General features: G+C 36.9%; 1 protein-coding gene and 1 long non-coding RNA gene across 12 annotated transcripts in view; one reads left to right on the plus strand and one right to left on the minus strand.

Moving 5' to 3' along the window:
- The window catches only part of LOC309658591, a 77042-nt gene that overhangs the window by 22642 nt on the left and 41465 nt on the right, over positions 1–12935 (plus strand). The gene's annotated exons all lie outside the window — the stretch shown is intronic.
- MAP3K1 (mitogen-activated protein kinase kinase kinase 1) overlaps positions 1–12935 on the minus strand; it is an 81032-nt gene that overhangs the window by 4673 nt on the left and 63424 nt on the right. For 6 of the 9 annotated variants that reach the window (XM_082457065.1, XM_082457070.1, XM_082457069.1 and 3 more), the window contains 9 exons: positions 9601–9722; positions 7866–7957; positions 7405–7594; positions 5807–7088; positions 5280–5432; positions 3668–3830; positions 2384–2515; positions 1221–1363; positions 470–601 (listed from right to left, as the gene is read on the minus strand). In XM_082457065.1, coding sequence (XP_082313191.1) covers positions 470–601; positions 1221–1363; positions 2384–2515; positions 3668–3830; positions 5280–5432; positions 5807–7088; positions 7405–7594; positions 7866–7957; positions 9601–9722 — 2409 coding nt within the window. Of the gene's footprint in view, positions 1–469; positions 602–1220; positions 1364–2383; positions 2516–3667; positions 3831–5279; positions 5433–5806; positions 7089–7404; positions 7595–7865; positions 7958–9600; positions 9723–12935 lie in introns of those variants that run through there. The other 3 variants (XM_082457066.1, XR_014262240.1, XM_082457072.1) reach the window with 3 other exon arrangements.

Genomic DNA, 12935 nt, shown 5'->3' on the forward strand with positions numbered 1-12935 from the left:
ATTCTCTGGTGGAAATGGAGAGAATGGATTTGAGAGTTGTCAGAAGGGTAGAACAGCCTTGGCCTCTGACTTAGGTGTGAATTTTTTAAATATAGGAAATAACAGATTAAAAAATTTGTGACAGTACAATACATAAAGAGCTTCAAGTATTTTAATTTAAAAGTTTGGTGTTCAGGTGTGTGTGTGTATATATATATATATGTACATATTTCACCCAGGAGCAATGATTCAGTATTTGCTAATTCAGTGTTCGCAGTGACTTGATAGAGCATGACTACCGTGAATAACGAGAACTGACTGTTAATGCTGCCCACATTCCCCACACCGTATCAATTCCTGGAGATACATACACATGCATTTATTTCAAGGAAGATATGCCTTCACGTTAGATTGACAGTGAAGGAGAACCCATGAAAATTTGCCTTCTGCCAATTTTAGCAGAAAGAAGTAATTTTTATCTCATGATTACCTTAAATATCAAAGCAAGATGATTGGAGTGTTTTTCTGCATTCCAAGGTGGTTTAGCACAAGCCATTTCTATAATAGCACAGCCAACACTCCATACATCACAGCTCCTACCATACTGCTGACCTCTTAGGACCTAAAATAAAGCAGAGAGTTAATTTGGAAATATGACTCATTAGAAAAAGAGAAAGCCATTCTGTAGTTATGGATTCTGGTTTTTTTACTTCAGAGCAAAACAATGTACAAAGAACAGTTCCACAGACTACCTGATGTCTCATTTATTTCATCAACACGCTCAATCTCCTATGTGGGACAAAAATACTTTGGAGAATTGTGAGGTTCTGAAGGAGAGTCATATCATAGAATTTCAAAGCCGCCTCAGTACGTGTAGTAAACTACAGAGCAAGAGGACAACCAATTATCACTACATATGAACGTGAAGAGTTCTGAACATAACAGGAGAGGCCAAGTTCAGAATAGCAATTATATGCACCTTGGGTTTACTAGAAAACAACTACTATAAATTACCGAATAATTCTTTGTTAGAAATAGGTTTTAATAGATTTGCTTAAAGGCTATGGAAACGCAGGTATTAAGGGTCTGAAATCAAGGATATCATTAAGACCTTAGTTTTAGGGCCGTGGACTTCTAATTAGTAAGCACATAGTGGATAACACTGCAAAATTATTTGGTGTAATGCTGTCACACAGAACTCTAAAATATTGTCTTTCATCACACTCAAAGCCGCTTCTCACCTCAGGTGCCATAAATGCAATTGTCCCCAATAATTGTCCCTGAAACTCTCCTGCACCAGTTCCTTTTGATGCCAACCTGGCTGCAGCTCCAAAATCAGCAATTCTCAGTCTCTGACCTGTGCTGTCAATTAGCAAATTGGCACCTGTCAACAAAAACAGCAAATGACCTTATTAAAAACAAAAGAACAGATTAAAAACTCAGTAAAATACTACTAATGAAATAGGACAATGACAAACGAAAGAAAGTAGACTGTGTGTCAGAGAAATCTACTCTTCCTCTCAATTCACTTCATTAGTAAAGGCACATAGGTCTCTGCAGTGTAAAAAAAATCCAAAGCCTCAGAGGGAAAATCAGACAAAGCATCAAGGCATAAGAACAAAAGCAGAGATTTCGTAAAACTTTAAATAGTAAGTGTTAAACCTTTAATATAATGACCTTAGCAAAATCTTTCCTCAAAGTTCAAATTTTAGTGTAGTTTACACTTTGAGACAAAGTTCTGTTGAAACATACTGACCTAGACCAATTCAGACTTTATACTATAATTTCATAATTAAATTAAAAATTAATGTTATAAAATTACTTGAATGTGTTATATCAAATCCTAAAGGCATTCATGTCAGAAAACCAAAGTTGCTCTCTTTTTTTTGGCCGCACAGCTTGCAGGATCTTAGTTCCCTGACCAGGGATCGAACCTGCACCCCGGCAGTGAAAGCACAGAGTCCTAACCACTGGACCACCGGGGAATTCCCCGAAGTTGCTCTTAATAAACCAAACTGCAAAAGATTTGAGAGGATTTTTCTTAAAAGGAGTTTACAATATCCCAGTTATTTTAAATAAAGCCAGGAACAGGAACCTTTGGGGAGGCAGTTAAGTACATCATGAGACCAAGACAGGGGAATCAGAGACCTGGATTCGGTACTTGGTTTGCCATCAATTAGCAGTAAGACTGTGGAAAAGTCTCAGCCTAAGGAAGGCAGAATATATTACCCTGAAAGTTCCTTTCACTCCTTTCACTTCTGATAATTCTAGTGATCTGAGTTACTCAGGAGAAACAATCCCATAGTTGATTTCAAGTTAGAAACTATCAACAAAGGTCTAAGTTTTAAAATTACATTTGTTTTCTGCTTATTGATAAGAAGAAGATAATTAAAAGAATTCCTACCTTTGACATCTCTGTGAATGATCTGGTTTTCATGCAGATATGAAAGGCCACGAAGTAATTGTTCAGTATAGTTAATAACTACTGATTCCTTGAAGGCTCCATATTTACTGAGCAAATGAGCCACAGATCCCCCTAAACATGTAATAATAATAATTTGTCATAAACTTAAGCCAAAATTAAAATTGTTTATTACACTTTGGTTACATAAGCTTGCACTGCATGAGCTCACATTTACATTTGAAATATTAAATTTATCATCTGCTTCAGAAGTGAAACTGGTTTAAAAACTAACACATTCCAGTAATCTTAAGACCTATCAATTAGGAGACATTTTCATGGAACCCTCATGAACTGGTTTTCTGGAAGGTCAAGATTTCAGAAAGCTTTAAAAGTTAACAATTTTGGATGGAACTATTTCTCATATGTACAATTCACCTCTCTGTCTTTTTGACCAAGATATACAAAATCTCTTTCTTAATGACGTAAGTAAACAGTGGTAACATGTTATTTAACAGAAGGTAAAAAGAATGGGAGGAGCCAGAAGACCCAGAGTTAGGCTTCATATCCTACTATTTACCAGCTCTGACCTAGGACAAGTCACAAACTCAGTAAGCCTCATCTAAAATTGTTTATAATAGTCAACCTATATACAACCATCAACCCAGGTAACAACCAACATCAGAGAATGTACTAAAGAACTGATTTAGTAAATAGAAATACACTCTTCAAACACAAAAAAATCTAAGAAGTTAAACCAAGCGCTTATGTATTCATTACGTCCCAAGTATTTATTTTACTGTATATACGGTATAATACAAAATAAAACTCAGTCTCTATTTGTTCAAGTAGATGACAAGGTTCAACTTTACACTTCAGTGCTAGTTTACCTGTTAGTTTCTAAAGCTATATCTTAATTAATTTTATTTTTATAGTGTTATGTTAAAATATTTCCTAAATCTGTCCTATTAATGATGGCCAACTGGGCAAATATGGATCTTACCATGGCAGGTTTAAAAAAATTATTCCTATAAAACAATGATACACAATCATTTTAAAAGACACACTGAAAAAGTTTAAAAGGTAGAGGTAATGAATATTTTATTTATATTTAAATGAAAAGACAAACTATTTACAGTTCATACTACTATGTTGAGGCAATTTACTTTTAGGAATCTAAACTATTTAATAAAAGTAAGTGTTCATTAAACGGTTTTTCCTAAATTTAATTATCAAGCAAAAGTTAAATCTATGTATTACTATTTGTAATTTAAAACATGAACATACCTGCCATCCATTCAATGAAGAGGTTATAATTGCTCTTCTCACACGTGGCTCCCAACATCCTAATGATGTTTGGATGATTCAGATGGCTCATCATTCTTATCTCCTCCCTTAATGCTTCTACTACTTCTTCTTGCTCAGAAGATGTATTTCTGACATACGTCACCTATTTCAGTAAACATGTTTACAAAGTTTTGAATTCTGATGCGTTTCTATTTATAATTTTCACTAACAATCTAATCTGAAATGGACAAACCCAAATTAACTTATGTATCAATAGAAGGCATTTATGCTCATGAATGCAATGTAGATACTTTATTAAAAAACCAAGTCAAACTCTTTTAAATAATAAGAATCTAACAAGCAGCAGTAAAATATCAGGAGATGAAAAGAGACTGGGACATAACCAATCTTTCAAGACTGTCTGAAGACAGACTAAAAAATTGAGAAAAGCCCAATCATAAGAACCAACATGACTTAAACATGAAAACTTTACTATGGCCTCGCCATGAGGCTTGTGGGATCTTAGTTCCCCAACCAGGGATTGAACCCGGGCCCCAGCAGTGAGAGCGCCGAGTCCTAACCACTGGACCACCAGGGAGTTCCCAACTATTGTCATATCTTGATAAGCATGCTCATTATAAAAAGTAAACCAGGGGCTTCCCTGGTGGCGCAGTGGTTGAGAATCTGCCTGCCAATACAGGGGACATGGGTTCGAGCCCCGGTCTGGGAAGATCCCACATGCCGCGGAGCAGCTGGGCCCGTGAGCCACAATTACTGAGCCTGCGCGTCTGGAGCCTGTGCTCTGCAACAAGAGAGGCCACGATGGTGAGAGGCCCGTGCACTGCGATGAAGAGTGGCCCCTGCTCACTGCCAACTAGAGAAAGCCCTCACACAGAAACGAAGACCCAACACAGCCAAAAATAAATAAATAAATTAATTAAAAAAAAAAAAAAAGTAAACCACAGAAATCCCAAGATGACATTGCACCACTAACTTTGCTGAAGGGAGTATAAAACCATACCTCTAATAAATATAAAAAAGTGCAAACAAAAACTGCAACCTTTATAGGGCCTATCCTGATGTTTCATCTTGATGAACCGTGACAAGAATCATGCTTCAACTTTCAAATAGAACTCATGATACTTTTGGTGCTGTGGCAACATCTACTTTAAAATTTAGGTTTCTCAGGACTTCCCTGGTGGTCCAGTCGTAAGGAATCCGCCTTCCAATGCAGGGAACGTGGGTTTGATCTGTGGTCGGGGAACTAAAATCCCACATGCCACAGGGCAACTAAGCCCTTGCGCCACAACTACTGAGCCTGCACGCCTCAACAAGAGAGGCTGCGTGCCGCAACTAGAGAGAGAAAACCTGCAAGCCACAACTAGAGAGAGGCCCACATGCTGCAATGAAGATCCTGCATGCCGCAACTAGGACCCAATGCAGCAAAAAAAATAAATAATAAATAGAATAAATAAATAAATATTTTAAAAAAAGAAATTTGGGTTTCTGAAAACTTTAAAAACTAAAATATATACATACGGGGATATATCCTTTATTTGCTCATTTTTCACTTTTATAATTTTAATCATTTATATGCTCACTAGATATTTACCTGTTTAACAGCCATTAAAGTTCCAGTTCCCACATCTTGAGCCTGATAACAAGAAGAAAATGCTCCAAGGCCTATCTGCTGACCTTTCAGCCATTCAGTGTCTTCTCTATAAGGTTGTTTTGCTTTGGTATGTCCTGGTAGAGTCTCTGGTGTCTGCATATTAAATGAGAGCAATCCTTTTACTGTTAAGTTAAAAGAGTAAGAGTTTGTGAAATCAGCCTGGCAAAATATTACTCTTGTTCAGTCTGGCTTCCCAAATCACCTATAAACTTGACCTCTGAAGGGACAGTGTTGGTGACCAATGTTAAATGCATAAGTGATCACCACTGTAGAATCAACCAGAAGCGCCTCTGAAATAGGCAATGAGTATTTCTGTTCAAATAATGATACAAAAACTGTTGTATAATTAATTCTATGTGAAAAATCTGCTTCTAACACTTCACTCATGTTAAAAGCTGTATTTCTGAATTAGTTTTATTTTAGCACGGCCCGAGGAAATTCTCTAACCTCTTAAAGACTATACTTACATCTTGTTGAATAATGATGATGTCTTCTCCATTTTCAATCTGTAGTTGAGGGACTATGGGGAGGGCATCCTGAGATGCTGACATTGCCATGGCAATCGCTAAAGCTTCTTCTTCTTCAGCTTCCATTTTTTCTTTGCACTTTTGATTATGATTCATATCATCTTTGTAGGTATCATCATTTTCATCCTTTTCAGGAGAGAGCACGGCAACTTCTGACTTAAAAGTTACTGTTGTGTCACTTGAAGGCATAGACGCTTCAAGAAGGTCCTCAATACTGGAGTTGAGCTCTGTATTGACATCTAATCTGCATTTCTCCTCTACTGGGGTGAACACTGTCTCGTCACTAGGTATAACAGCATTACTGGTATTGCTGCTGCTGCCAAAGCCATCATCACATTTGGAACTACCGTTCAAATCAAGTGTCATGCTATTTTTTGAGGCATCTCCCTGTTTACTTGTATTACTTGGGGTAGGTCGAGATGGCTTTGGCCTGTGTATATTACTGGAGGGCAGGGGTCTTGACTGAGTAAAGATTGGGGAAAGTTTATCTGAGTCTTTGTTTTCAGAACAGTTTCTCTGGAACTGTAGAGAAAACTTGCGCTGTGTTTGAGGAGATGCAGAAGGTATTTTGCAGGGAACAAACCCCTGAGGTCTATGCTTAGAGACATCTGTTACGGTGCCAGGTGGTACAGATGGGGCAGATGAAGAAGGGCTTGACAAGGCTGGGAACATTAGTTGGGAATGGTGAGATAAAGGAGAGGAGTTCAAACACTGACTGTGGGGTCTGCCTTTTGTTTGAACCATTGGCTTTGGCTGCTCCATTGTTGTTGAACTAGGAAGTCCTACTGAAATGCTGGCCAGTCGGTCAGAAATGTCCTCTGAACTGGCACTCAATTTTGTAGCACACAGTCCTTTTCCAGTTTTCTCTAAATGGTCTGTGCGCTCAAAGGAACTGTTCTCTGTGGCTTCTGGACAGCTGTTAGGGACTGATGCCTTCAAAAAGCCGTCATGTCGACCATCCGAAGTGTCTTCTATGCCCAGCTGGATGGCCTCAGCAATTTCCACCTCATCTGCAATAGCCATCAAACGACGACGCATCCTGGTAAAATGAGTAGAACTGGAAACATTCAGCATTTCTAACAGTTTTGAAAATACATGGGGTACTGCAGTAACCATTCTTGCAGAACTCAAATATATCCTTCGGGAGAGTTTACCAACCATTGAGTGGGAATTATCAATGGACTGCAAAGCAAAGGTTAAGAGGGACAGCAGCTTCTTATACCTGAAAGAAAAAACACATTCAATTATGAAACAAGTTAAAATTACTGCAAAATATATACAAATAAAGAAAATGGTACTAATTCACAGCTTTTACATAAAAAAAAATCAGTATAAAGGATCTATAAATTTTTAATTAAATAGCCTAGACTTCAGGTGTCTGCCAATCAAATATTAAGGTATCAGTAACCTACATGTGCGCTGTAATTTGAGTCTTTCATTCATCTAAAATGTGTCCTTCTTGGATGGGTGTGGCGGGGGGCGGTGGGATGGGGTAGATAAGAGGAGGAAAAGAAACGTATTTTCAGAAGAAAAATTACCTGACTTCAACAGGCTCAGCTTGTGAAACATCAGTACTGACAGTATGAGGGTAAAATTCAGCAGGAAATTCCAACAGCAGTCTATCTATGAGACAAAGGCGGCCCAGGAGTTCTTGCCAGTTGTTTGATTCAGTTTGGTTTCCAAGAATACAATTTAAGACATAATCAACACCACCAATACCAATGGATCCTACAGAAAGGAAAGTAAAAATAACTGAAAAACAGTGATATTAAAATCTAAAACAAAACATGATCAAATGGTTTAAGGTTAACAAAAATACTTGAATTATATTAATTTCAAGACTCTCCCTTTTAGATGAATTCCTATTTCTAATGTTAGCTGAGTCAATTTACAAAATTATTTCAAAATCCTGTAACTGCCCTATTAGAGATTATGAGATTAGACCGTCTAAGGAAAATGATAAAACATGCTATATTAATTTTAAGTAAAAAGTCATTACCAGCTTTAAGTATTTCTCTGCCAACGGCCAACTCTCCTGCTTGGCCTTTGCACAATTCCAATAGCGTTGATATAGACAGCTGACTTGTGCGACTAAAAATGAAAGGAAGCAACATCAGACTTGAATCTTGGATAAAATACATATTAAAAGGAGAGGAGTAATGTAATGCCTTGTGAAAAGGTGGGAAAAAATGTTTTTAGGAGTGTTTGCTTCTCAACCACTAAAACTGAATTAATGATGTCACTATAAGTAATAATATTTATTATTAGGTCTAATTTCATAAATTTTACCTTATCTTCTACGTTAAGCACAGAATCTTCACTACTGGCTCTTAAACAGCAAGTATTAATTTAAATACGAAACCAGATAAAAGGCTTATTTTCATTATCATACCTTGTTAAAATAAGAAAGAAAAGACTCAGACATTTTGATTTCTGAATTTTCACTAAGTTCTCTTGAATTAAAAACAAAATCTTCCCATCCAGAACCTTTATATTTTCTTTATATAGCCAGAATGACGTCTAAATATCATAAAAATCTCTTTACCATATTTCTTATGATGTTCAGTCATTCAAGTGACCAGGTAAACAACCTAACTTTAGAATTTCAGAAAGCGGACAACAAAACAAATGCCATAAAAGCATTGAAATTCTTAGGGGAAAAAACCCTATTATAATATTAAGAAATGAAATGATTTTTCAATGCATTTTGCAAATTAATTGTTAATTTTTTTCAGATATTTATAGTATTCTCTCTAAGCAACAAGAAAACCTCTAATACTTACAATCTGTAGGCTTGTGTAGAGAAACAATGGAGACAAAAGACAGACTTTATGAGATGAGAAACAAGTCAAAGTTAAGTGCTTAACTTCTGAGATCCTCTACAGACTACATCATGTGACTTAGGGAGGAAGCCAAAGTTGGACTAGAAGAGCTCCAAAGGGAGGTAATGGCAGAGGCAAACCAAGGGAGAGTCAGTGCTTCTTACCACCTGAGATCTGCTGGGACACGAAGAGATGAGAACTGCCAAAAAAGTGTTTACTGTAGCTATGCTCATTATATGAAAAGTGGTCTTTTTCCTCCCACTTTATGGAAAGGGAAAAAATAAAATAGAGAGAGAACCAGCGGTCTAATAAAAGCATAGCTTGTGCTCATTTTCCCTATCACCATACCCTCATTTCTCTACCTCCAGTTAGGGCTGTTCCTGTTCCTTGCTGATTTTTAAGGATATTGCAGGGATATATGGAATTGTTGTTGTTGTTATTTGACAAAACTATCACAGTTAGAGTAAAATTCCATCACAAAGAAAATAATGGAATGGGGTTTTTGTTTTTGTTTTTTTGGCCCTGATAATGCAAAGCATGTATAATGATTTTATTGGTTCCTATCCTGTGTAACTCATTCTCTAAAATGAGATAATATCTCATATATCAGCTGCTGTTCTTATCAACTGGACTTCAGTTTTAAGAATATTACTTTAAAATAAAAGAGAATCAACCACAATACAATAATGTGGAAGTCCATGCAGTTTGTTAGCCTGGTTTTTACTTGCCATTAGTTCTTCTTCCTAGTCCTTAAGAGCTTTAAATGTTATATGTTAATTTCAAATCTCACATTAGAAAACAATATTCAAAGCCTCATTTAGTAAGTATGTATCAAATACTCACTAGGTGTGAGGCTCTGTGCTAGGCTTTCAGGACAAGACGGTTTGAAGCAGTTCATTTGTAGGGCCTTACCTATTGACGTCTGCACACTTGACTAGGATGGTGTCTACAACTGGCCGGAGAAGTCTCTGCAGTTTGATTCTTTCTGCCAAACTATGGCAAGGAGTATATACTAGCATGGCTCTCAACGTTTTCTGGGGGAAAAAAACTGAAGGTCAGTTTAACTACATTTAAAAAGCATCAGAGACAATGGGCTAATCTGAGACAATTTGAGAAATAAAATGAAAGGAATAGATTATAACCCATAAATAAAATAAGAATCCATGAGTTGATACTGATACAAATAAAAAATTGGATAAATAAATAGATAAGGTAGAAAGGAACTCTCAACTATTTCTGTAATTTTTAAAAGTCTGAATTAATTTCAGAATAAAAATTTATTTTAAAAAGAAAATGAGGAAAGGCGCCAACTTGAAAGAGCTCCCAATGGCTAAAGATGGAATAACTTGGGCAACAAAGTAAATGATAGTACTGAATTGTAACCCATAGAATAAAATAAATACCCATGAGTCTATGGTGATAGAAATAAAAAACTGAATAAATACATAAATGGGAGAGAAGAGACGGCTCTTCATTATAGACAAATTCCAATTAACTAATAAAGGAGGAATATGGGAAATAGAAGATCACCATTAGAACACCACAGTAGTCATTGCTGTAGGCTAGATCCACTGACAAATGCTAAAATCTGTGACTAGAAACAGGATATTTGCATAGTCTCAAAGTATCTCCCCCAAGACATTTATTAATAGTAATTTTACAGTACCCAGTAGACAGCACCTTAAGCAAGTGACGAAGGATGGCATCACCAATAATAAGACACACTGACGTGATATACCCCCTAATAACAATGCACTGAGAAGGGCACATCACCTCTGGTGTTCTTGCGAAAAATGCATAATGTAATCCTGAGAAAATACCAGATAAACCCAAATTGAGGAACATTCTTCAAAATAACTGGCCAATACACTTCAAAAGTGTCAAGGTCTACAAAAGACAAGTAAAGACTGAGGGATTGTCACAGATGGGAAGATTAGGGGGGCATGATAACTAAATGCAATGTGAGATTCTGGATTGGATCCTAAAAGAGAAAAAAGACATTAATGGAAAAATGGGTGAAATATGAATAAAGTCTGTAGTTTAGCTGAAAAGGACACTGTTGGGACAATTTGGGGATATATGAATATGGACTTTATAGTCCATAATAATATTGTTATTAATGCTAAATTTTCAGAGTTTGCTGATTGCATGGTGATTATACAGAAGAATGTTATTTGTTCTTAAGAGATACACGCTAAAGTATTTGAAGTGAAATGTCATGATGCCTGCACATAACTTTCAAATGGTTCAGCAAAAAATTATATATGGGGAGGGAGGGGAAGGGAAAACAAAGAAGGGCAAGAGGGAGGGGAGAAAGGGAAGGGAGAGCTCTAAGGGCAGGAACCATGTCTGCCCTCACTGTGCCTGGCACACTAAATAACTGCAGAGGAATCAGAATACAGTATCATTCAGAGTCCCTGCACTCTAGGAGCTCATGAACGCATTGGGAAACCATGTGAAGTGATAATAAACAACCAGATAGTAAGGCATTATATTGAACAGTCAAATATTATGTCTGAAGGTTTGTGTTGGAAAGTAGTAAGAAGAAAGAGGTAAAAAGTTGAGCCAAGAACACTGGTCTTTATTCTACAGTATACTGGTCTTTATTCTATAGTATTCTATAGTATGTTGGTCCCTCAAGATGCTATATGAAAAAACAGACCACGGTTAAGATAAATTTGGGAAATAATGCATCATGCCATGATTAGATTCCCAATGTATGTTAACTTATGAAGGCTCCTAGAAGCCTTTCAGTGAACAGACCCATTTAACCTCATGTAATTTAGTATTCATCAATTTTAACTGAACACAGAGCTCTTTCTTCAGGGAAGAAACGGAAGGAACTTTTCATAATCCAGCCAAACTTCCACAGAATATGCCTCAGGAAATACTGCTGAAGAAACAGAAGCCTCTATAGGTTTCTGAGCTGGGGAATAAAGTGGCATTTAAGGGATAATGATGACTATTATATTCAGTGTTCTCACAATGTACTAGACATTCCAGTTAGAGGCATCTACACAATCTCATTTCAAACCCAAGAGGTACATATTTTCATTATTTTATAGGTGAAAAAGCTGAAGTTTAAGAGTCCTAAAAAGTTACACTGCTAGCAAACTGGAGAACCAGAATTCGAATCAAAGTCTCTCTGATTTTGACCATATATCCAGATTGCCTAGGCTAGTCCCAGTTTAGCAGATTATTCAAGTATCCCAGTTGGGATGATAAATTATGAGGTCACTCAATTTTGACTCCAAACTAATGTTCATAAACACTACACTATACTACATTTCAAAAAGAAGATTTGCTAGGCATAGTTGTTATAGGATGGATTATAAAAAGATTAAGAGTGGAGGCAGAGAAATGAAATGAGTTTTAAAAACAGACCAGGGACTTCCCTGGTGGCACAGTGGTTAAGAATCCTCCTGCCAACACAAGGGACACAGGTTTGATTCCTGGTCTGGGAAGATCCCACATGCCATGGAGCAACTAATCCCGTGTGCCACAAGTACTGACTCTGCGCTCTAGAGCCCGCGAACCACAACTACTGAGCCTGCGTGCTGCAACTACTGAAGCCTGCACGCCTAGAGCCTGTGCTCTGCAACAAGAGAAGCCCGCACACTGCAACTAGAGAAAGGCTGTGCGTAGCAACAAAGACCCAACGCAGCCAAAAACAAATAAATTAAATAAATAAATAAATTTTAAAAATGAAGTGGAAGAATTAAAAAAAAAAAAAAAAAAAACCAGACCAGATAAGAATTATTCTAAAGCAGTGGTCCTAAGAAGAACTACAATCCTGCAGTCTGTGGAACAAAAACCACATTCACAGAAAGATAGACAAGATGAAAAGGCAGAGGGCTATGTACCAGATGAAGGAACAAGAGAAAACCCCAGAAAAACAACTAAATGAACTGGAGATAGGCAACCTTCCAGAAAAAGAATTCAGAATAATGATAGTGAAGATGATCCAGGACCTCAGCAAAAGAATGGAGGCAAAGATCGAGAAGATGCAAGAAATGTTTAACCAAGATCTAGAAGAATTAAAGAACAAACAGAGATGAACAATACAATAACTGAAATGAAAAATACACTAGAAGGAATCAATAGCAGGATAACTGAGGCAGAAGAACGGATAAGTGATCTGGAAGACAGAATGGTGGAATTCACTGCTGCGGAACAGAATAAAGAAAAAAGAATGAAAAGAAATGAAGACAGCCTAAGAGACCTCTGGGACAACATTAAAGGTAATA

The sequence above is a fragment of the Balaenoptera physalus genome, assembly GCF_965194825.1.
Source record: "Balaenoptera physalus genome assembly, chromosome: 3".
NCBI classification, from domain to species: domain Eukaryota; kingdom Metazoa; phylum Chordata; class Mammalia; order Artiodactyla; family Balaenopteridae; genus Balaenoptera; species Balaenoptera physalus.